This window comes from Dermochelys coriacea, chromosome 8, assembly GCF_009764565.3.
Source record: "Dermochelys coriacea isolate rDerCor1 chromosome 8, rDerCor1.pri.v4, whole genome shotgun sequence".
Classification (NCBI taxonomy): domain Eukaryota; kingdom Metazoa; phylum Chordata; order Testudines; family Dermochelyidae; genus Dermochelys; species Dermochelys coriacea.
In genome coordinates this window covers 15947075-15967888 of record NC_050075.1, presented here as the reverse complement: position 1 = coordinate 15967888, position 20814 = coordinate 15947075, and the positions used below count along the sequence as shown (strand labels likewise).

Below are 20814 nucleotides of genomic sequence, written 5' to 3'. Positions count from 1 at the left end.
TCTTTTCTTTGATTAAAGAAGCAATTTTTAAAATAAAACATATAAAACAAGATATCTTTAGGAAGAGGGAAGTCTTTAGCAGAACACAGTGAGCTTTATATCCTGCAGTGAAGAACTCCCAAGAAATAAAACTCTGTGTATTGCTGCTTCAACAACTTACTCATCCACAATAAAAATTTGAAAAGTTTTATAAAACTTTTATCATCTAAACATGTTGTGTAAAGCTCTTGTTCAAAATGTTTAGAGATACCATTATGTATATGCAGCACTTCAGTGAGCCACTTGCTATGGGAGATTGGTTTACAGGCTTATTATAGAAGCTACAACCCACTATTGGTTGATTACTTGATTCTTCTTGGCAAACTAATGAAGAGTATTTGAATTAAGTATACTAGATTCAATTTCCTAAGCAGTGCATTTCAAGTTGTCATGTATTTTCAGCTATTTCATATTTTTAGGGCCAAAGCTGGACTGCTTTGAAACAAGGTTATGGTCAGAAAAGGTGACTATATAAATATGGCATTCTTATTTGGCAGTCTGCTCCCTGTACCTACTCAATCAGATCTGTTTATTTAAGGACTATAAAACAAGCTTTTGGTTTTTTAAAATTACATTTGCAGGATTGACTTTGCACTACTGTGTGGGGGAGAGCTGGATTTTCTGGAATCTAATCAGCTTCTGGTGCCAGGGTCTCTGCTGCTGTCTGAGCCAGAATGAACATGACTTGATTTTCAAGGCTAGATTTCCATATAATTTGGGTATATAATTTACATAAGCAAATTAGTCTAAGGGCTTGTCGGGATCGACGGGCAGCAATCGATCTAGCAGGGGTCAATTTATCCCGTCTAGTCTAGACGCAATAAATCGAGCGCTCTCCCATCGACTCTGATACTCCTCCGGAGTGAGAGGCGCAGGCGGATTCGACGGGGGCGCGCGTCAGCTGTCAACTCACCGTATTATTCACGTAGCTGAAGTTGTGTAATTTAGATCAATTTCCCCTCCCAGTCTAGACTAGGCCTAACTTGTGAGCACTGCTAAGCTAATTGTACATGAATTAAGTGTTGAGTTGCATGGATAACTGTGGGGGGACAGATGGGCTGGTGTAGGAGGGGGATGGGGCAGGCCTAGTGAAGTAAGTCCCTGTGCTAAGACCATGTGCTTGGGTTTGGAATGCCTTTTGGGGTAGGTGCAGGGAATTTGAGCCCAGAGGAACAATCCGGTACCCTTATTCCTTGCTTTGGCTTCACTCTTCTACTTAAGTCCTAATACATTGCAGTCATTTAAATGTATAGGGGGCAGTATGACTCAGCCTTTAATTTCATCATTAGTTAACACTCCCTTTTGAAATAATCTTATGCAACTTTTTATTCCCTTAGGAGTCTCAACAGTCCACTTTTGGCAATGGAGAGCAGAGTGAGTATTTAAATTAGTTTAATATGTTTTAAAAAATTTGTATAAAATGTTTTCATGTTGCGACTAATGTCCCAAATGCCCTTTGGGCTTCTTGGCTTTTTTTTTTTTTTTTTTTTAAATCTTAATCTTCCAGGTCTCAGGTTAAACCCCCAAGTTAGCATTTCCATATTTTCTTCCAGTCTTAATCTATAAAACAGATAATTGGCTTTCTTTTACAAGTCCTGTTATATGATCTGAAAGGTAATTAAACTGTATTGTGGTTGCTGGCATCTAGAGGAAATGGCTAGCTGTACCCAGTCATATTACTGTAATCCTCCGAAAGATGCTTTCTCTTTAGACAGGTTTCAGAGTAGCAGCCGTGTTAGTCTGTATTCGCAAAAAGAAAAGGAGTACTTGTGGCACCTTAGAGACTAACAAATTTATTAGAGCATAAGCTTTCGTGAGCTACAGCTCACTTCATCGGATGCATTTCATGCTGTAGCTCACGAAAGCTTATGCTCTAATAAATTTGTTAGTCTCTAAGGTGCCACAAGTACTCTTTTTCTCTTTAGAGGTGACTGAAAATCATAGTGATGATTGTATGTGAAAACTCAAACCCCAGTTTCTGAAAGTCTGATATCCAGCAGACAAATTAATATGTGTAGTAGAATAAAGCATAAGGTTTTTTATATAGCTGGGGACAATAGCCAATCCACACTATAGCGTCCCCTTGTTGTGGCACTCCATGCTCCCCTTATTGGGCATAATTCAAAACAGAGAATATGGTAATGTCAGGAGCTCTAGGGTATGGTTATGCATATGCTCACTCTCCGCTACTACCAGAGTACTTTTCAGAATTTGAACAAAAGCAACAAAACTCTTGTTGAAATATGTCTTTCCTTTTCCACGAGAATTACTAAAATGGATTATTTACAGATAGTGCATTTAGTGTGACTGAAACACAGCCCATACTCCTACACTTCCATCAGGCTTTACCCTTCATACCCCAAATAATTAATCAGTAGTAAAAGCAGAGAGTGGCTTATTCTTATATATTGACATGCCGCTTACTCTGAACACGCAATAAAGAGAGGAATTAAGGAAATAAATTAAAATACTTAATTAGAAAACCCATTGCTATGGTATATTGGCCTATCTATAAATGCTTCATATAGAAATACACTGTAAAATGGAGAGAAGCCAGCCTGATGAGAGGCTAGGAGTGATTCTCCACTCCTCAAAATTTCACTGAAAACCAAATTCTTACCAGTTCTGACTCATGTTGTAGTGCCCTGGACGGCCTGCCAGAAGTCAGGAATTTAAAGAGACCTACCTTGATTGGTCAAAATGGTGGGATCCTTACTCAGCTACTGGAGAGCTGAGTAGGGATGATGCAGAAGCTAATATTAACATGATGTACCGGCTGAGTAAGTCCATGTCTCCGCATACAGAAAGCACTACAATTTTCTTAGACAGTATCTTTAATTGAGAGAGAAGGAAAACAAATTTATTCTTTCACAGCATTCAAAATAAATGAAACTTACTGCTGTCTTTAAAAAAAAAAATCACTTAAAATCTGGTCCAGTTTTGTATATTCAGGGTATGTGTACACAGCAAAGAAAAACCTACGTCTGGACCATGCCTGCTGACTTGGGCTTGTGGGGTGTGGACTACGGAGCTGTTTTGTTGCTGTGTAGACTTCCAGGCTCAGGCTGGAGCCCAAGCTCTTGCAGGGTGGGAAACGGCCCCGCAGGCCCAAGTTGACTGGAACGGGCCAGCTGCAGGTTTTTCTTTGTTGTGTAGACATGCCCTCACTGTTCTTGTTCGTGCAGTTTCCTACTCTGCTAGCCTTTCACCTTTGGATCTTCTAGTTCAAATCTAGGTAAGAGGATATTGGTGAAATAATTCTTAGTCCCAGTCTAATTCATGTATAACTACACCAAGCAAATAGAACTATTCAGCATGATTGGCTCTGCTTAAGAAAACTGTAAAGCAGGCATAGAAAGGGTATATTGCATGTCATGGTTGAGGTGCATTGATGGAACTGTGTGGGAAGTTTGCATAACACCTGCTTGCATCATATCTGGCTTAAACGAGTTGTGTTAGTACCTCCATTCCTCAAGCGCTAAAATCACTCAACCATTCTTGCCTTCAAATTAATCTAGGATTTTTATTTCTTGTGACTTTGAAGTGCCTTATTTTGCTGCTTATTTTTAAGGACTGTACTTCTCTATTTTTTTTTCCAGAAAGATACAATCCCTCATCAAAAACGTCCAATGGTCATCAATCGAAATCGTAAGTTACTCTTAGGAAAGGATTAGAAAATCCTCTCCAATATTTTCCAAACTACTATTTCTGAAGTGTTTTTGAAGGATTTTGGCCCATTAAGATGACAATAGCCATTTCTCCACACTTTAACATGGATATAACAGTTCTTCTTTGAGTGCTTGCTCATGTCCATTTCATATTAGGTGAAGAAGCTAAAGTTTCACATGGTCTTCTGTTACCCCTCCCCAGATCCGGGAGACTGGTATGCCACCCTCAACTTGAAGGATGCAATCTTTCAAGGACACAGACGCTTCCTCCAGTTTATGGTGGGTCCCCACCACTACCAGTTTGAGGTCCTCCCATTTGGCCTGGTGACAGCACCGAGAGTGTTTACCAAGTGCGTGTCCGTGGTAGTGTCTTACTTCAGGCGCCAAATCTATCCGTACCTCGATAACTCGCTCCTTAAGGGCAGTTGCGGGTCTCAAGTCCAAAGAGATGTTGCGGTGCTTCAAGCCACGTGCCGCTCTCTGGGCCTTCTGATAAATGACAAAACGTTGATGATTGTGCCAGTGCAGAGGATAGAGTTCATTGGAGCAGTCCTCGACTTGACATATGCCAGGGCATTCCTGCTGTGGGACAGGGTTCCACACGCTGACAAATCTCCTCACACGTTCCCTCTGACTACAGCCAGGGTCTGTCTGTCTGCCTGCTGGGCCACAAGGCAGCATGCACTTACGTGGTCCGCTATGCCTGGCCCCTGCAACAATGGCTGGGGACAGTCTACTTTCAGTTCCGAGACCCCCTGGAAAAGATCGTTACAATTCCTCAGGCGATACTTCCCTCGCTGCGATTGTGGACCGACCACAGGACAGTCCTGGAAGGGGTTCTGTTTGACAACCCCCCCCTTACTCCATCGAGTTGATGTCGGACGCCCCAGACCTTGGCTGGGGTGTGTATCTCGGCGACCTCCAGGCACGGGATGTGGTCCCCAGAGGAGGTGAAACAGAAACATCAGAGTTCCAAGCAGTCCGGCTGGCGTACGGAGTCTTCCTTTCCCACCTGTCAGGCAAAGCAGTAAGAGTTCATATGGACAACACAGCCTCAATGTTCTACATCAACAGGCAAGGGGGAGCATGCTCGTCGGCTCTCTGTCAAGAGGCACTCCATCTATGGGACTTCTGCATCAGCCACAAGATCCACCTGGAAACTTGTCACCTTCCCGGCATCAAGAATACACTGGCAGACCACTTCAGCAGGGACTTCTCCACCACGAGTGGTCACTCCATCTAGAGGAGTAGCCTGTATGATCTTCCAAAGGTGGGAAACTCTCCAAGTGGACCTGTTCGCTACCAGACAGAACAGGAAGTGCCACCAGTTTTGTTCTCAGCAAGGTCTGAGCAAAAGCTTCCTCTCTGCCTTTCTCCTGTTGTGGTCAGGGAGTCTGTTGTACATGTACCCTCCGATTCCACCCATTGGCAAAGTCCTGGCAAAGATCAAGAGACAAAGTACAAGTTGTTGTGATTGGTGTGGCCTTGCCAGCATTGGTTTGGCATGCTTATGAGCCTGACAGCAGGCCGTCCCTGGCCCCTGCCCAACCAACCGGACCTGCTGTCACAGGATCATGGTTGGCTCTCACACCCCCAACCTTAAGTCTATCCATCTCTCAGTGTGGATGCTGTGTGGCTGAACCTGGAGGAGCAGACCTGTTTGTTTGGAGTCCCAACAGGTCGTCCTGGAAAGTAGGAAGCCCTCAACTAGACTGACTGACTTGCCAAGTGGATGAGGTTTTCCCGTTGGGCATCCCTCCCTCGCGGTCCTCCATACAGGCTGTCCTGGACTACCTGCTCCATTTGAGGAACCAGGGCCTTGTGCACTCTTCCATTCGAGTGCATCTTGCGGCTGTCTCTGCTTTTCACCCGCTGATTCAAGGACAGATGGTGTTTTCCCATGACATGGTCAGTTTCTCGAGAGAGCTTGAGAGACTCTTCCCTCAGGTATGGGCTCCTGTCCCGCAGTCAGATCTTAACTTGGTCCTCTCTAGGCTCACTGGCCCACCCTTTGATCCGCTGGGTTCTTGCTCCTTTTCCCATCTGTCATGGAAGGTCGTGTTCCTGGTGGCAGTGACGTCAGCGAGACAGGTCTTTGAAATTAAAGCCTTGACCATGTGTGGTGGTTCTGAGGTCTTCTACAAAGACAAGGTTCAGTTGTGGCCCTACCCGGCCTTCCTGCCAAAGGTGATATCAACCTTCCATATGAACCAGGACATCTTCCTCCTGGTGTTCTGTCCCAAACTACACAGGACTAGTGAAGAGAATTGTCTTCACATGCTGGACGTCCAAAGGGCCTTGGTTTTTTACTTAGAATGTGTCAAGCCTTTCCATAAATCAACTCAGCTCTTTGTCTCTATGGCAGACAGGATGAAAGGCTTCCGGTGTCCTTGCAGAGGATTTCCAATTGGATCACCTCGTGCATAAGGACCTGTTGCGACCTTGGGGGGTTCCGCCACCGATTGTTAGAGCCCACTCGATGAGAGCGCAGCCGTTTTTGCTGGCTTTCCTGACGCACGTTCCTACCCAAGACCTCTGTAGCGCTGCAACGTGGTCCTCTGTTCACATGTTCACGGCTCATTATGCCATCACTGAGCAGGCCGGGGATGACACTAGGTTCGGCAGAGCTGTGTGTCCATGAACTCCTACCCGCCTCCGATGGTACTGCTTTGGAGTCACCTAATATGGAATGGACATGAGCAAGCACTCGAAGAAGAAAAGACAGTTACCTTTTCCGTAACTGGTGTTCTTTGAGATGTGTTGCTCATGTCCATTTCACAACCTGCCCTCCTTCCACACTGGTGGAGTTTCTGGCAAGAAGGAACTGAGGTGGAGGGAGCTGGTGGTGCCCCTTATACGCTGCTATGTGGGCACCACTCCAGAGGGTGCCAGAACTGGTATCTGTAGGGGACCGGCAAGGGAAAAACTTCAAGTACCGGTGCATGTGGCGAGCATGTGTACCTAATATGGAATGGACATGAGCAACACATCTCGAAGAGCACCAGTTATAGAAAAGGTAACTGTCTTTTCTTATGTAGAATCTTAATTCTTGTTGATTACCAGAAAATGGCTACCAAGCTCATGTATAAAGGACACTTTTTCCAAGATAGTCTCAAATTTTATGTCTACCAACTGCTGCTTCACAAGGGCACATGTATGAACGTTGCTTTTCCTTTTTTGTTGTTGTTGTTGTATGCTAGCAAGATACTTGTATAAGATTTTCTATTCTTGGGATTGCTTTATGTTTCAGTACTTCAACAAGAATGAGGAGGGCAGGTAGGGTAGAGGGACCTTTTAAAATAAATGTTCATGGTTACAGAGAAATCTAGTTACCTGGGTTGTAAAGTTATGATCTACTTCCAGCTGCCAACAGTTACAAAAATGGTTTGGGGAGCTCTGATGTTCTGTAGTCAGAGGATACAGTATGGAATGTGCTTAAAGAAGCTTAAATTTGGGGCCCTTTCTTCTGCTTGAATACCAAACGTTTATCATACAGATGTTGATACAAATGTGGTAAACTACATCACCGTACATATAGACAGAACATTACACTTGATCTGTCTGCTACACAACCATAAAAAAAAAATCAGTGTAACTAGAAGCTTTTTTGATTAGTGTTTTTTTCCCTCATAAATTTTGGGTGACTTTATTCTTTATAATGAGTAAGTTGGGTGAAAATTTGACACCTGGTGTTCAAAGTTTAATTTTTCCTAGAAAACGCAAATATGTACACATGTACTTTACATATGTAAAGTAAATTAATTGGCTGTCTGTATCTTGCTCTTTGGGGGAATTCTGTGCCAAAGAATTAAAAATTCTGTGCACAATATTTTAAAATTTTGCAAAATTCTGCAAATTATATTTGTCAAAATAAAACTACACTCCAGTTTCAATAATTTTGGTAATACCCTGTCAGCAAGTATGCCTGTAACAACACACACACTTCTTTCTCTTTTCCTCCCCCCCCCTCCCCGAGTAGAGTTAAAGAAACCCCTATGACAACCCAATTCCTCCTGAACCAAGCCACAGGGGCCCTCCAGCCAATACATATGAATCCCCTGCTCCCCCAGAGCCTAGCCACAGGGCACCCCTTGCTCAGATACCTACAACCTCTCCTCCCCAGAGGCCCAGCCATGGAGCCCCCCAGCCCAAATAGCTGCACGCCCTCTTTTCTGCACCCCACCCCCACCCCCACCCCCAGCCTAGGGATCCAGAGGGGAAAAACGGCCTGATGCTCAGTCCCAGGTTTCCACAGTTTCCTGCGTGCTGTCCTCTCCTTCCCTTAGGGCTAGCTGGAACTGCAGCTGCCAGGAACCCTCTAGCTTCCAACCCCCCAGCAGTGTCTTCTGTGTGTGGGCTGGGCTCTGCTGGGTCCAGCAGCCCCTAGTGGCAGCTAGCAGCACTGCAGCCCATTTCTGTGGGGCAAAGGAAATTCTGCATGCACAACGTTACTTTCTGCAAAATTCTGCATTGCACAGTGGCGCAGAATTCCTCCAGGAGTAGTATATGTAATTAAGGTGTGTTTATGTCCAGAAACGTTAGTTGTTTTTTTTAAATTGTGGGGTTCTGTAGGATTTTTACTGTGATAACCATGTCAAATTTGATCAGTTTACAAATATGCCTTTATCTACCAGTCCTGCAAAGCTGAGCTCTTAGAGTTGACCTGGGCTTGTTCTTGCTTATGTATTCTCTCCAATAAATAACATTCTGCAAAACAAGTTTTGCCCTCAGTTATACCAGTTCAGTTCCAAAGTCTTCAATTAGCAGTTTTTACTGTGTAAGCAGAACTAGAACCCAGTTCTTTGTCCTCTGCCTGTCCAGGCTTCACAGTGCTAACAGGAGTAAAAAAAGCAGCAACTCTCTACCCCTCTGAAAAACCTACTGTTGTCTCTGTGACTAGATATGACTTCGAACACAGCCTCTTTACACAGTCACTTTTAAAAAAGATGCTTACCCGCATTAAGTGTAAGAAATAATAACAGAAGGATTACACCCTTAATTTTTCCTTTGCTCTTTTGTCATAGCAGTATTTCAACAATGCTATACTTATGTTTGGGGCTGGTATTTTTAGTGGGTGCAAAAATCACTGTGGGGAAATTGGAGCAATTTCTGCAACTGGGGACTCTGAGGAGATCTGTGGACAATTGCTGGAAACCCCCATTAGATTCAGGTGTGGGTGAGAGCTTGAGAGTTTATTGCAATGAATTTATACTGCCTTAAATAAAATAAGGCAAGATTGCACTTTGTGTAGTCAGTAAACTTGTTCTTTTGGGGAGACAAACATTAAATGACCTTTTTGGGGGGAAAAGATATAAGGAATTTCATTAAAACAGCCATACTGCGAAAGTACCTGCATGGGGAACTTTATTTTTTAACTTTCTCATTTTCTTCCTCCAGATGTGAATCAAACCAAACAGAGTAAGATACTGTTTTTATATACATAAAGCCTTTAATAGCAAAAAATAAAACAAAAGATAACAAAAACCCTAATGAATGTATTCGCAAAAAGAAAAGGAGTACTTGTGGCACCTTAGAGACTAACAAATTTATTTGAGCATAAAGCTTTCGTGAGCTACAGCTCACTTCACTTCATGCATCTGATGAAGTAGGCTGTAGCTCACGAAAGCTTATGCTCAAATTAGTTAATCTCTAAGGTGCCACAAATATTCCTTTTCTTTTTGCGAATACAGACTAACACGGTGCTACTCTGAAACCTAATGAATGTACGTCTTCCCAGTATTCAGACATTGTTAGGATTGTGAAATAGATTTAAATATGTATATTGAAACATAGCTTTTTTGACAGTGAAATAAAATGACAGAATTCTAAGTGTCACTCTCTAGCCTCCTTAATTCTGTTTAAACAATACTCTTAATCATTTGCATGCAAGAAGGCAATCATATAAGTGGTCGTTTCTCCTTTCACGCTAAAATGTGACACAAAATATTTTTGTATAAAGGATTCTTATACTTAAGCATTGAACATTTTAGTATTGAGTTCTGTATGCTCCCACACGCAATGAACTCTGTAAACAAAGGAAAATTCCTAGTAACATTTTCGATCAGTTTATAGCCTAACACCGCTTTGGAATTAATTTCTAGAGTATATGAAAAATGTATTCCTTTCTTTCATTCAGTATGTTGAAAGATGACTTAAAACTCAGCAGCAGTGAAGACAGTGATGGTGAACAGGTATGTACCATAAGTATTAAAGTTTTAGAAAAGTTCAGCAGACACAACTGAAGTGTTCAATACTAAGTTTCTATTTTAAAAACCTGCAGTGCTTGGCTGGTTGTAAATTGAACACTTGTCAGTAGGCATTAATTAAAAAGCAAGATTTTTTCAAAGTAACCATGTAACAGTACAGTATAACTACTTTTTGGAATATATAATCACTGTTTGTTTGAGTCGTTGCTTCCAGTTTTGCCTTTAGACTTCCAAATCTCACTGTGTAGCAATTTCATATTGCCTTTTCCTCAACATAAAATGGAACAGAATGTACTCAAGAAGTATAAACTCTTAGTGACAAGGAGACATTTTCAGGATTGATTTTTTTTTTTTTTTTCCCCCTCACATGTGTGGCCTGCCATTTAAGGACATAGCACATCTTCAAATTAATATGTGGCATAAATTTTTCCACACACCAGTAACTCAGGATTGGGATTGGTGGTTGTCTAATGTATGTGAACACTCCCACCAAATTTCCTTTTTCTGTTACTACTTCTACGGTAGCATCTTCACTCTAGTTGGGAAACTGGATTCTCCCTTAATGTATATTAATTCTCTGTAATACAAATTGTCCTATCTTTGGCACTGATTTTATATAATTTTAAAAATAGCCCTTTCAGGAACCTAGATGGTGTGGTTGTCTGCACTGCCATTTAGTATCCCAGGTTCATTTTCTGCTGTAGTTCCCAATTCCAGTCTTGATTTATTTATTTATTTTTTTTTTAAAATCGGGATAATGCTGATGAGGGATTTTGCACAATTGCTGGGAGCACGGGAATAGGGCCTTTCATTGCTTAACATCAACCACTGTGGGCTATTGAGGAATAACACTGATAGACTCAAGTTGTGACCAGTCTTCACACACACAGATGAATGACAAAGGGCAATGAGTAGAGAGGAATTGGAACTCTTAAAACCATAGTAGGATGTGTAGGACTCTGGGAAGATAATGGTTCTTTTGACTATGCTACTTGTTTGCTGTGTGAACTTGGCTAAATCATTTAATCTGTCTGTTTCCCTCTGAGGATAATAAGCAATTTTGTAAACTACTCCAGTGTGTTCAGATGAGAGGTGCTGTATATGCTAAGTGTGTTTGTTGTTGGTGATGAGGAAGGAGCATTAGAGCTCTATTTTTGTTTTCGTCTCCATATAGTACACAATACATAATGTAATTTATGGAAGCTTCTTCCTCACCCTGGTTTTTTATTTTTTTTTAATTGCAGGATTCTGATAAGATAGTGCCAAGGAGTACACCTGGAAGGTAAGCATTTATAGCTGATTTTTAGCAGTTCACAGCAAATCAAGTAACGACACTTGAACAGATGAGTTTTCCTAATTTGATCTGACTGCTCTAAAATTCCACTGTAGACACTGTAGACATCTGGCTTGTGCTAACCCAAGAAGTGATTAGAACTTGATAATTGGTTAAACAGCTTTTCTCCTCCAACATGTAGGTACTTAACAGCTTGAAAAATAAAGCCATAATTGTTTATATAAGTAATTTTCCAGTCTATTTGCTGTACTCAATTATGTAGAATTTTCTGTTAGATAATTAAGAAGTCAAAACCTTAATTTTTCTGTTGCAAAAAAGAATTGTGAAACTTGAGTGTATTACATAGTCTTGATTATTTTACTTTTTTGTCTTTCCCCAGTAATTCTGAACCTTCACAGCATAATAGTGAAGGAGCAGATAATTCCAGGGATGACTCAAGCAGCCATAGTGGATCTGAAAGCAGTTCTGGATCTGACTCTGAAAGTGAAAGTAGTTCCAGTGACAGTGAAGCTAATGAGCCATCCCAGAGTGCATCTCCAGAGGTAGGCTTTGATATCTGGTTTGAGTTATAATCCAACTACAATAATCCCTGAGTACCATAATCTTCATCAATGTTGACTGTTAAGAACAGAGCGATAGTTGGAGAAGATGCTAAATAAAGCGTAAAATTGACAAACCTTTTTGAATGATTTTCAGCAGCAGTTTATCAGATATGTTAAATGAACTGTTGAAAAAAAACAAATACATTTAGCACTTGGCTTTGACATGTACTTCATGTCACTTGGCTCTGAAAACTTGGGAGTCAGACATACTTATACAGAAATACTACAACAATGAAAAAAGTAGCTTAAAGCATGGTATGCACTAACTTCCATTTAGTCATTGATGTAACTGTGATATGGCACAACGTTTTGGGTCACCATGATGCTGTGCTTGGGCCAACAGCATCCGCTGTGGCTCCTCTCATCCTCTGCCCAGCAATCATTTGTCAAGGCTCTGTGAAGGTATAAGATCTGTGACTTCCACACTGTATTCCAACACATCATACTTTGTTCATTAGCATCATCTGCTTTCTGCATAGCTGTTACCTTGGTGTACAGCACAATATTGAAGCCCTTGGAGTGAAATAGGGCAAGAAAATATATAGTGTTTAATACTACTCCCTCTTTTTTTTTAGCCTGAGCCACCACCAACAAACAAATGGCAACTTGACAACTGGTTGAACAAAGTGAATCCGCATAAAGTGTCACCAGCTTCTTCTGTGGAAAGTAATATCCCATCTTCACAAGGCTACAAAAAAGATGGCCGAGATCAGAGCTCCGGGAATGGGTATACAGATCAAAGTGGGTCTAAGGAATCCATTTCCTCCACTCCTGTGCGAGATTCCAAAACCACCCAAAAAGGATCGGAGAGCAGTCGTGGCAGGCAGAAGTCACCTGCACAGAGTGATAGCACAATACAGAGGAGGACTGTTGGTAAAAAGCAGCCCAAGAAGGCAGACAAGGCAGCTATTGAAGAGCCCAGAGGAGGGCTTAAAATAGAAAGCGAAACTCCAGTAGACATGGTAACAAATATGCCCTCAAACAGGCATAAGGCAGCCACAAAGGGCTCTAGAAAACCCAACATAAAGAAGGAGCCCAAATCTTCTCCTCGGCCTACAGCAGAGAAAAAGAAATATAAGGCTTCAAGCAAACCTTCCCAGAAATCCAGGGAATTCATAGAAACAGATACCTCATCCTCTGATTCTGATGAAAATGAGAGCCTGCCTCCTTCATCGCAAACTCCCAAATACTCTGAGAGCAATAGGACTCCTGTTAAATCTTCCATGGAGGAGGACGACAGCTTTTTTCGGCAAAGAATGTTCTCTCCTATGGAAGAGAAGGAACTTCTTTCACCACTCAGTGATCCAGATGAACGATACCCACTTATTGTGAAGATCGACCTAAGCCTCTTATCAAGAATACCAGGGAAGCCTTACAAGGACACAGACCCACCCAAAGTGGAGAAGAAAAATGTACCAGAGAAGCATACAAGAGAGTCCCAAAAACCAGCCTCAGACAAAAATTCCACCAAGGGCAAAAGGAAGCATAAGGTAAGTGATCAATTGAAAACTTATCTAGTCTCAGTCTCTTGATGGCTTACTACTGAGGTGAGATGGATAGCTCAGTGGCAGAGAGAGAGAGAGCGCTCAGTCTTGGGACTCCTCTGGCCAATTAAGAAGTGGTACTGGGTGTGTTTTTTGGTGGTGGTGGGTGTTTTTAAGGGAATTTGTCTAGGCTTCTCAGTTCCTGGGACTTTCAGGGTGAGTGGGGGAGAAATGGAGTTTGTGTGAGAGCTGGTAGGCATTGTAACTCTCATTGCTCACGATGAAATTTGTGCTGGGAAATTCAGACTCTTGCGGGATTGTTGGGTAAATAGCCTTTTCTTAGTGACAGCAGCACGGTCACTAATGTTTCAATCATCAGATTGCCAAAAACTCTATTATGCTGACCTTTACCTGTTAATGTTTTCAATTAGGAAAATGCAGGGATCCTTGGTAGGAGAGTGGACTGAATGATTTATTAGGTTTTCATCCATGTGTGACTCTTGCAATTCTGTGAAATCATCCATGGCCTTGGGGACTGAGAAGCCCTGATTTGGAGCCATAAGTGTATGTCTACACTGCAATTAAACACAGCAGCTGGCCTGTGTCAGCTGATTCAGGCTCACAGGGATCAAGCTATGGGGCTGTTTAACTGTGGGGTAGATGTTCAGGCTCAGTTTGGAGCCTTGGCTCTGTTACCCTCCCTCCTTTCAGAATCCCAGAGGGCGTCTTTGCCTCCTCTTCCCACCGCACCCCACTTTTAGGGCACTTCCGCCACTCCTGTCCAGAGCCATAACATCCCCACTTCTATTTTTAGCATGCTAGTTCAAGATGAGCTAGCACAAGTCTTTCTGCCCAGGCTGGGAAGCTCACTCCCATCTACAGTGTAGACATATTCTTAACTGCTCCTGGCCTAGGCCCTGTTTAGGGAATGTGCCTGCTCCTACCTCTCTTCCAGGTGTGTGTCAGCCTCAGGACATGCTGACCACTTACACCCCCTTTCTGTCAGGGGCATCTTTCAACAAGTAACGGCCTCTTGATATTTAGCATATACCAACAATAGCCCATTGTTCTCTTAACTGCTCTGAAGGCGCGTACATGCAGTTTTCTGTCTTATCTCTGGTCTGACTCAGCTCTTTGAATTCAAATGGGCAGCAGTAGAAAATTGAATAAGGAAACAAAGTCAAACACAATGTAAGAATAATGTAGATATCTCCTAATTCGTCACAATATCAAAGGGGCACTGGTGGCATAAAGGCTGCTGCAAGCTCCCTTCCAAACAGTTGCCTTCTTGGTTGCTCAGCAGGGAAGCTGGCACAGTTGAAGTGATCTCCAGCCACTCTTGGAGTGAGAAGCAGTATGGTCTGGTGAACTTGACATGAGACTGAAAACAAATGGATTCCTCCATTCTTATTCCAGCTCAAATTAATGCGTCAAGTAATGAAACCAAGGTGGAAAGAAGAAAAGGAGTACTTGTAGCACCTTAGAGACTAACACATTTATTTGAGCATAAGCTTCCATGAGCTACAGCTCACTTCATCGGAGGTGAAGGTGGAAAGGATTCTTATCTGAAAAATGGGGATAATACCTACCTCACAAGGATGTAGTTCTTTGGTGTTTGTATAGCACTACTATACAAGTTCTAGCACTCACTTGAATGCACTCGGTCTCTCTAGTAGCTTCAAACCTAATGGCCCCCCTCTTATTTGGCCAGTTGTTCCTTACAAAACAATATAACAAAAAAGGTGGCTGTTATGGACAGAAACCAGCATAAAGAGCTGTGCTCCTACATCAGGAACAGAAGGCTTTGGTGAGACCAATTAAACTTGGGCTGTATCCCTCACTAATTGCGTCCAAGTCCTGAGACCATCCCTATGCCTAGTGGTGCAGTCATGGTGGACATGAGTATGTTTCTGAGGCAAGTGGTAGAGACAAACTATTTTTCAGGCCTACCCCAAAATACTGAGGCAGGCTGTGTGAGAAATTCTGCAAGAATCACTTTAGAAATCCAACAGCTGATGAATGTCAATTGCTTACATGTTTTGTTGATCTTTGGGTGCTGGGTTGTAGTGTTCCATAGCTAAAGAGCATTCTATTACTGGATTGCATTACAGTAAGATTTATTAATTGGACCCTATTCTTGAGCTGAGTTGCTCATTAGAATTACTATTTTAAGCTTGTTTTTCTGCTTCTGCTGCTTATGATAGATTTGAAGATTAATGAAAGTGTGTAGGTAGTTTAGAAATTCACTTTCAAAACCTTTTGATTTTACAGTCCATTATTTTATAAAGCATCAACTCTGTTATCAAAAGTAATATTGACAAATGTTTAATGAAGCTTTTTTTTAAAAAGTGCTTTTTTTAATCCCCTATAGTCTGACCAAAAACAAAATTAATTTCTTGCTCTTACTGGGAGACCTTCATATATCAGAATAATGAGGTGTAGATTGTCTTAACCTAGTTTATTTCAGCCAGATTTTTTTTGTTATATTTTAAGTAGTTCAGTAATTTCAGCAGCTACATTTCACTCCTGGTTCTACTGGTAGATCATTTGACATTCACTACACACTACTGCCTTCTGTTTGGGACAAGTAAATTCCATTGTGGTCAACTATCTTAAGGTATGGACTCGATCCCATAGGAAATGATTTTCAGATCTCCTGTAGTGCTACTGTTCCAAATGTAAAAGGTTTGCTAAATTGTCTTGACAAATATAAAACATTATGAGGGACAGTTAACCTATAAATATCAAACTGATAGCTCTCTTGTGCTTGCTTTTATTCAGAATGATGATGAAAACAGAACCGGTGAAGGCAAGAAAACTAAACTGGAAGAAAAGTCTTCATCAGGTCACAAGGCCTCCAGCAATAGAGAGTAAGTGCAGGGGGAAAATTGGCTCTGTTTTAAGCCTATAAGGCTTAGCATACATTAAGGAGAAGATTGGCACCCAACACCCTATATGTACTTAAAAATCTCCCCCTAACTATCTGCTTGCCACCATTTACAAAGGAAAAAATCAGTTGCATCTCACTGGGCAAACCTTCATGTGCATGCACTCTTCAGACTCTGCCCTTTTACCTTGACTTTGGGGTTTTCACAGTAACTAATCAGAATGCAGGTATTTCCCAGAACCAGGAACACTGGGACACTGTTCACTCCTAACAAAGAACAGTTGGATTATTTAACAGCTTTAGTTCATTATTACAAAATAGTTTGTTCAAAGGGCATTTACCTTTGATAAGGGGTTGGAACAGGCTGGGTTTATTTCCTGCTGGGACTAATTTTTCCTATTTTTTACCTTAACACATGGCCGTGTTTAAAAATAGGTGAGCTGCATAACACTAACATATGTAAGACTTAGCAAATTTGCATTTCACCTAACCACACTCACAAATTAATCCACTCCTTGCAAAATGGGCGATTAATTCTCCGTTCAGCAGATGTGGAAATTCCAGCACCAAGAAGATTTAATTTTTTTTGCCAAATTACGGAGAAAGCCAGTGATTTGTCAGGATTAGAACTCGGGTCTCTTGACTTCTTCTACTCCCATGGTTCAACTACTGGATCATTTGTAAAAATACACCACATTTGTTTAAAAAAAAAAAAAAAAAAAATTGGCCGCATTTATATTTGTGATTACCATAGATTAGTTCTAATCTACAATTGGCAAAATACAGGCCTTCCAATCTTATCCACACACACACAATTAATTTTGCAATGAGTCAAAGTGCAAATTAGCAAGGTTCTTAGTGTACTTTTAATCAGTGGCAAGTTCATTTTTGTGGATTTTCTTTTCAACTCCTTCTTAAAAATATGTGCTACTTCAGATTACACAATAAAAATATATAACTATGCACTGGACCACATATTCCACTGTAATGAATAATCTGAAGAAACCTGTTTGGCCACTCTGAATTATCACAGTGTAACAGAGACAAGGTAGGTCAGGTAATATCTTTTATTGGACCATTAGAGGATATTACCTCACCCACCTTGTGTCTCTGATATTCTGGGACCAACACGGTACAATAATACTGCATACCACAGGGTAACACTCAATTTCATTGTGTTCTGTTGTGAATATTAAGATTTTTCAGAGCCTCTATAAAACTGATTTGCAGATTCCTCTGCTGGGACTGTTAAATTTATTCTTACTCTGATATTTGTCTTCTGTCAGCAAAGAACCAAATGTTCTTTGTATTAATAGTATGAAAAGTGTTTAATTTTTCTTTGAGCAATTAATGTGCAAATAGCTATCCAAGTGCCTTATCTTCCCAACTGGAAGATGGGCTAGCAAGCATGAGGCTTGCCACTGATTGCCAACAGTAGTTCTTAAACACTCAAGGCGGGGAGGTGATACATATGTACTGGATGACTGAATTAAGGGTAGCTTTACCTTTTGATTGGGCAAATAGAATACATGCCTATACCATCTTAGTCTAGACATTCAGAACAAAATCTCCACCTTAGCAGTGCTATAGACTGGTTGGCACAAACATTGGCATTTAACTTTTCAGGTTATAAATGTTTGGGTTTTGTTTTGTTAAACAAAAGTGGTTTTCTGGCTAGAATCTACTGTCTTTTCAAGTCAGAACAAGATCAGATGGTAAAAACAAGCTCAATCTGGTTCGCCCAAAAGCCAGTTATTAAAAATTAGGTGAAAAATAAACATTCCCATAAACAGTCATGTTAGGTAAAAATAATTCTTGTCACTGTATCTGAAAATAAGCTGTACTTATTCACTTTGTGTAGGTCTTCAAAACAAAGTGCAGGTAAAGAGAAGGATCTGCTCCCTTCTCCTGCAGCCCCTGTCCTTCAGAAAGATCCCAAGCAAGATCATGGGTCCCGGAAGAGAACAGTCAGTCAATCTTCTTCCTTAAAATCAAGCAGCAACAGTAATAAGGAGAGTAGCAGCAGCAGTAAAAGTAACTCATCTTCCAAACAAAAAAAGACAGAAGGGAAGGCTTCTAGCAATGCCAAGGAAGTCAAGGTAAGGAGTTTATTCTGTAAATGCTTTCCTCTAATGTTCACTGTTTCTCTGCGTGCAGTCTGGCATGTCAGTGTGTAATCCAAGCAATAATTTGTCAGGCTTTGATTTTAAGCTTAAATGTAATTTAGTTTTTAAAGGTGTTTGCTCCCTGTAGTAGTGCACAAGTAATTGGGTCATAAAGAAGCCTGTAAATGGAAAATAACTCGGTAGCTATTCATTAGATTAGTATCCTGGAGGTAGGTTGGTACTAATCTTAAATTTACAAATGTGATTAGTGTTCTTCTAACTATAGAGGTTGCTTATTAATCATTTAATTTGATTCCAGTGACATTTTTCAGAGTTGTTTATATAAAAGTAAAATAGGAGAATATATTATTTTATATGCAATTAAATAATTGAGCCAATTTTGGTTTTAGCAGATTGTACTTCTATCCTGACTATAAAGGAAAAGACGACAGTTCAATCCTCCTCTCCCTGCCCCCTGAGGGTGTGTTTCAGAGAAGGACTCTTCACAGAGCTATAGAGCTAGTCTGCTAACTTCACCTGGCCTGGAAGCCAGGTGATCTAATTAGCTGCCGTCAGGAGAATAAAGAGGTTTATGTTTGAGTTGGGGGAGAAAATGGAGTGGGGCAGGAGATTTTGCAAAGAAAAATCTCTAGAAACTAATAGCTTGGAGGAGAGGGAATTAGGGATTCTGCCTGCTCTCACCTATATAAATGGATACTATTGCATGGTGCATAACATCTGAGGATATCTGATAAAACATGGTATTAAACCTAGCTGTATAATAAGCAGTTCTCACTGACTGCTGTACTATCAGTTGCCAAGAACGTAATATGGCAAAATGTGACTATAATTCACAAGGTCTGGATTGCATTGTAGCGTATTGGTGCCATCTTGTCTTGAGGCCTCTGCAGCAAACAGAAGCTCAAAGCCTAATGAGGCATTAGGGATGTTATTGTTATGTTACAATACTTGGCAAATCTTATAACTTGCTAACCTCAGTAATGTTTGAAGCAAAGTCAGAGGAACTAATCATGACAGCCAAGTGTTCAGATTGAAACAACAAATAGACAGGAACTGAGAAAAATGTAACTTGGTGGTCAAGAATAGCAAACGAGTGAAATATCTAAACTAGGAGCTCAGACATCCACCTCAGATGCTGACTTCATCAGATTTTGTAAGGCAGGCAGGTTTGGTCTAGTCTGTGCATGCAAGGAGCCTATAGGGGATTATATTGTAGATTTACTAGCACCTTTTTTTTTTTCTTCTCTGCATTAACACTGAACCAAGTCTGGCCATTTTTTTTATTTGGTAATTACTATCTCCTTATAGTTTAGTTTGGTTTTAATTCCTGTCTTAAATTAGTATCGTCTTACGTGCCACTGAACATTTGCTACAGCTGGCTGTATTTCTGGTGGTAGGTGAAGGGAGATTATATATTGCTGGTTTTTTTGAAGCATTCGAAATTTTGTCTTTTACCAACAGAAGTTGGTCAAATAAAAGATATTACTCCACCCACCTTCTCTCTCGCTTACTATGTCATGTTGAGTTGGGGTTTTACGATTTTGGGGGGCAGGATCCATGTCTCTTTGTGAAGGCTCCTTGCACATTTTGAATGCTTGAAAAATAGAATGATCACTACACTTCTGAAATATTAAAGCAAAAATCATGCTATAAAGTTGATTCTTCTAAAAGGAATAGAAAAGCAGAAAATACATGCAGCACCTCTTCTAGAATAAAACATGAATGTTAACCATTACTATATTCAGGAGGGGAATTCAGTTGGGCCTGGAAACCTTTTGTCAGATTTGTTCTAGCAGAGATTCATTTGGCCCATCAGAGTGGGGGGGCTTGTAAGGGAGTTGGTATGGTTCCTTGATCCTCCATCTGGCTCCACCCCCAACATATGTTGTAGCACCAATGAGGAGAGAAGCCTTTGAAAGTCATGATGTATAAGTGGTAAATGTGAATGGCAATTAACCTGCTGCAAAGCTGACCTAGTTTGCATTTAACAAGTGTGAGACTACCAGGAGGAACTTAAGCAATGAACAATCATCTCTTCTTTAAACGGATTTCTAACTGCTTTTATAATGACTAATTGTGGCAATTTTTTTTTTCTTCGCAGGAAAAGGTTCTAAACAGTTCATCAAACTGCCCTCCTGCATCTACCCCAGCTACAGACAGCTCAAAGTCCCGAAGAGCAAAGCTTGTTTTTGATGACAGGTGAGAGCAGTGAGAGTTGCCATGCACATTACATTTCCTCTTCCCTAAACAGGGCACTAATTTCAGTGTGTAACTTGTAATATGTATAGTAGCTTCCTATGTATAGGGGATGTTCTTTGTTATGCATGTACAGTAGTAGTCTCTGGAGACCAGCATGCTGTTCATGTAATTGTATGCCTGACACATCACTAATTTTGGCAGACGTCTCAACCGCTACCAGGAGCCATGGCCTCCTCTGTGTATTCGTACTCGGTCTGAAACAAGCAAGCAGTGGATTTTGACAGGACAGATTTTGTCCTGTGTCCATTT

The 20814-nt window shown here is 41.1% G+C and overlaps 1 protein-coding gene across 5 annotated transcripts in view; it reads left to right on the top strand.

Annotated features, from left to right (window-relative positions):
- Window positions 1–20814, top strand: part of AFF4 (AF4/FMR2 family member 4) — a 74889-nt gene that overhangs the window by 41151 nt on the left and 12924 nt on the right. For 4 of the 5 annotated variants that reach the window (XM_038412883.2, XM_043520112.1, XM_038412882.2 and 1 more), the window contains 10 exons: window positions 1377–1413; window positions 3639–3687; window positions 9105–9125; window positions 9844–9898; window positions 11158–11195; window positions 11587–11749; window positions 12385–13299; window positions 16075–16163; window positions 18042–18279; window positions 20408–20505. In XM_038412883.2, the coding sequence (XP_038268811.1) occupies window positions 1377–1413; window positions 3639–3687; window positions 9105–9125; window positions 9844–9898; window positions 11158–11195; window positions 11587–11749; window positions 12385–13299; window positions 16075–16163; window positions 18042–18279; window positions 20408–20505 (1703 nt within the window). The remainder of the gene's footprint in view (window positions 1–1376; window positions 1414–3638; window positions 3688–9104; window positions 9126–9843; window positions 9899–11157; window positions 11196–11586; window positions 11750–12384; window positions 13300–16074; window positions 16164–18041; window positions 18280–20407; window positions 20506–20814) is intronic. The other variant, XM_043520111.1, reaches the window with a different exon arrangement.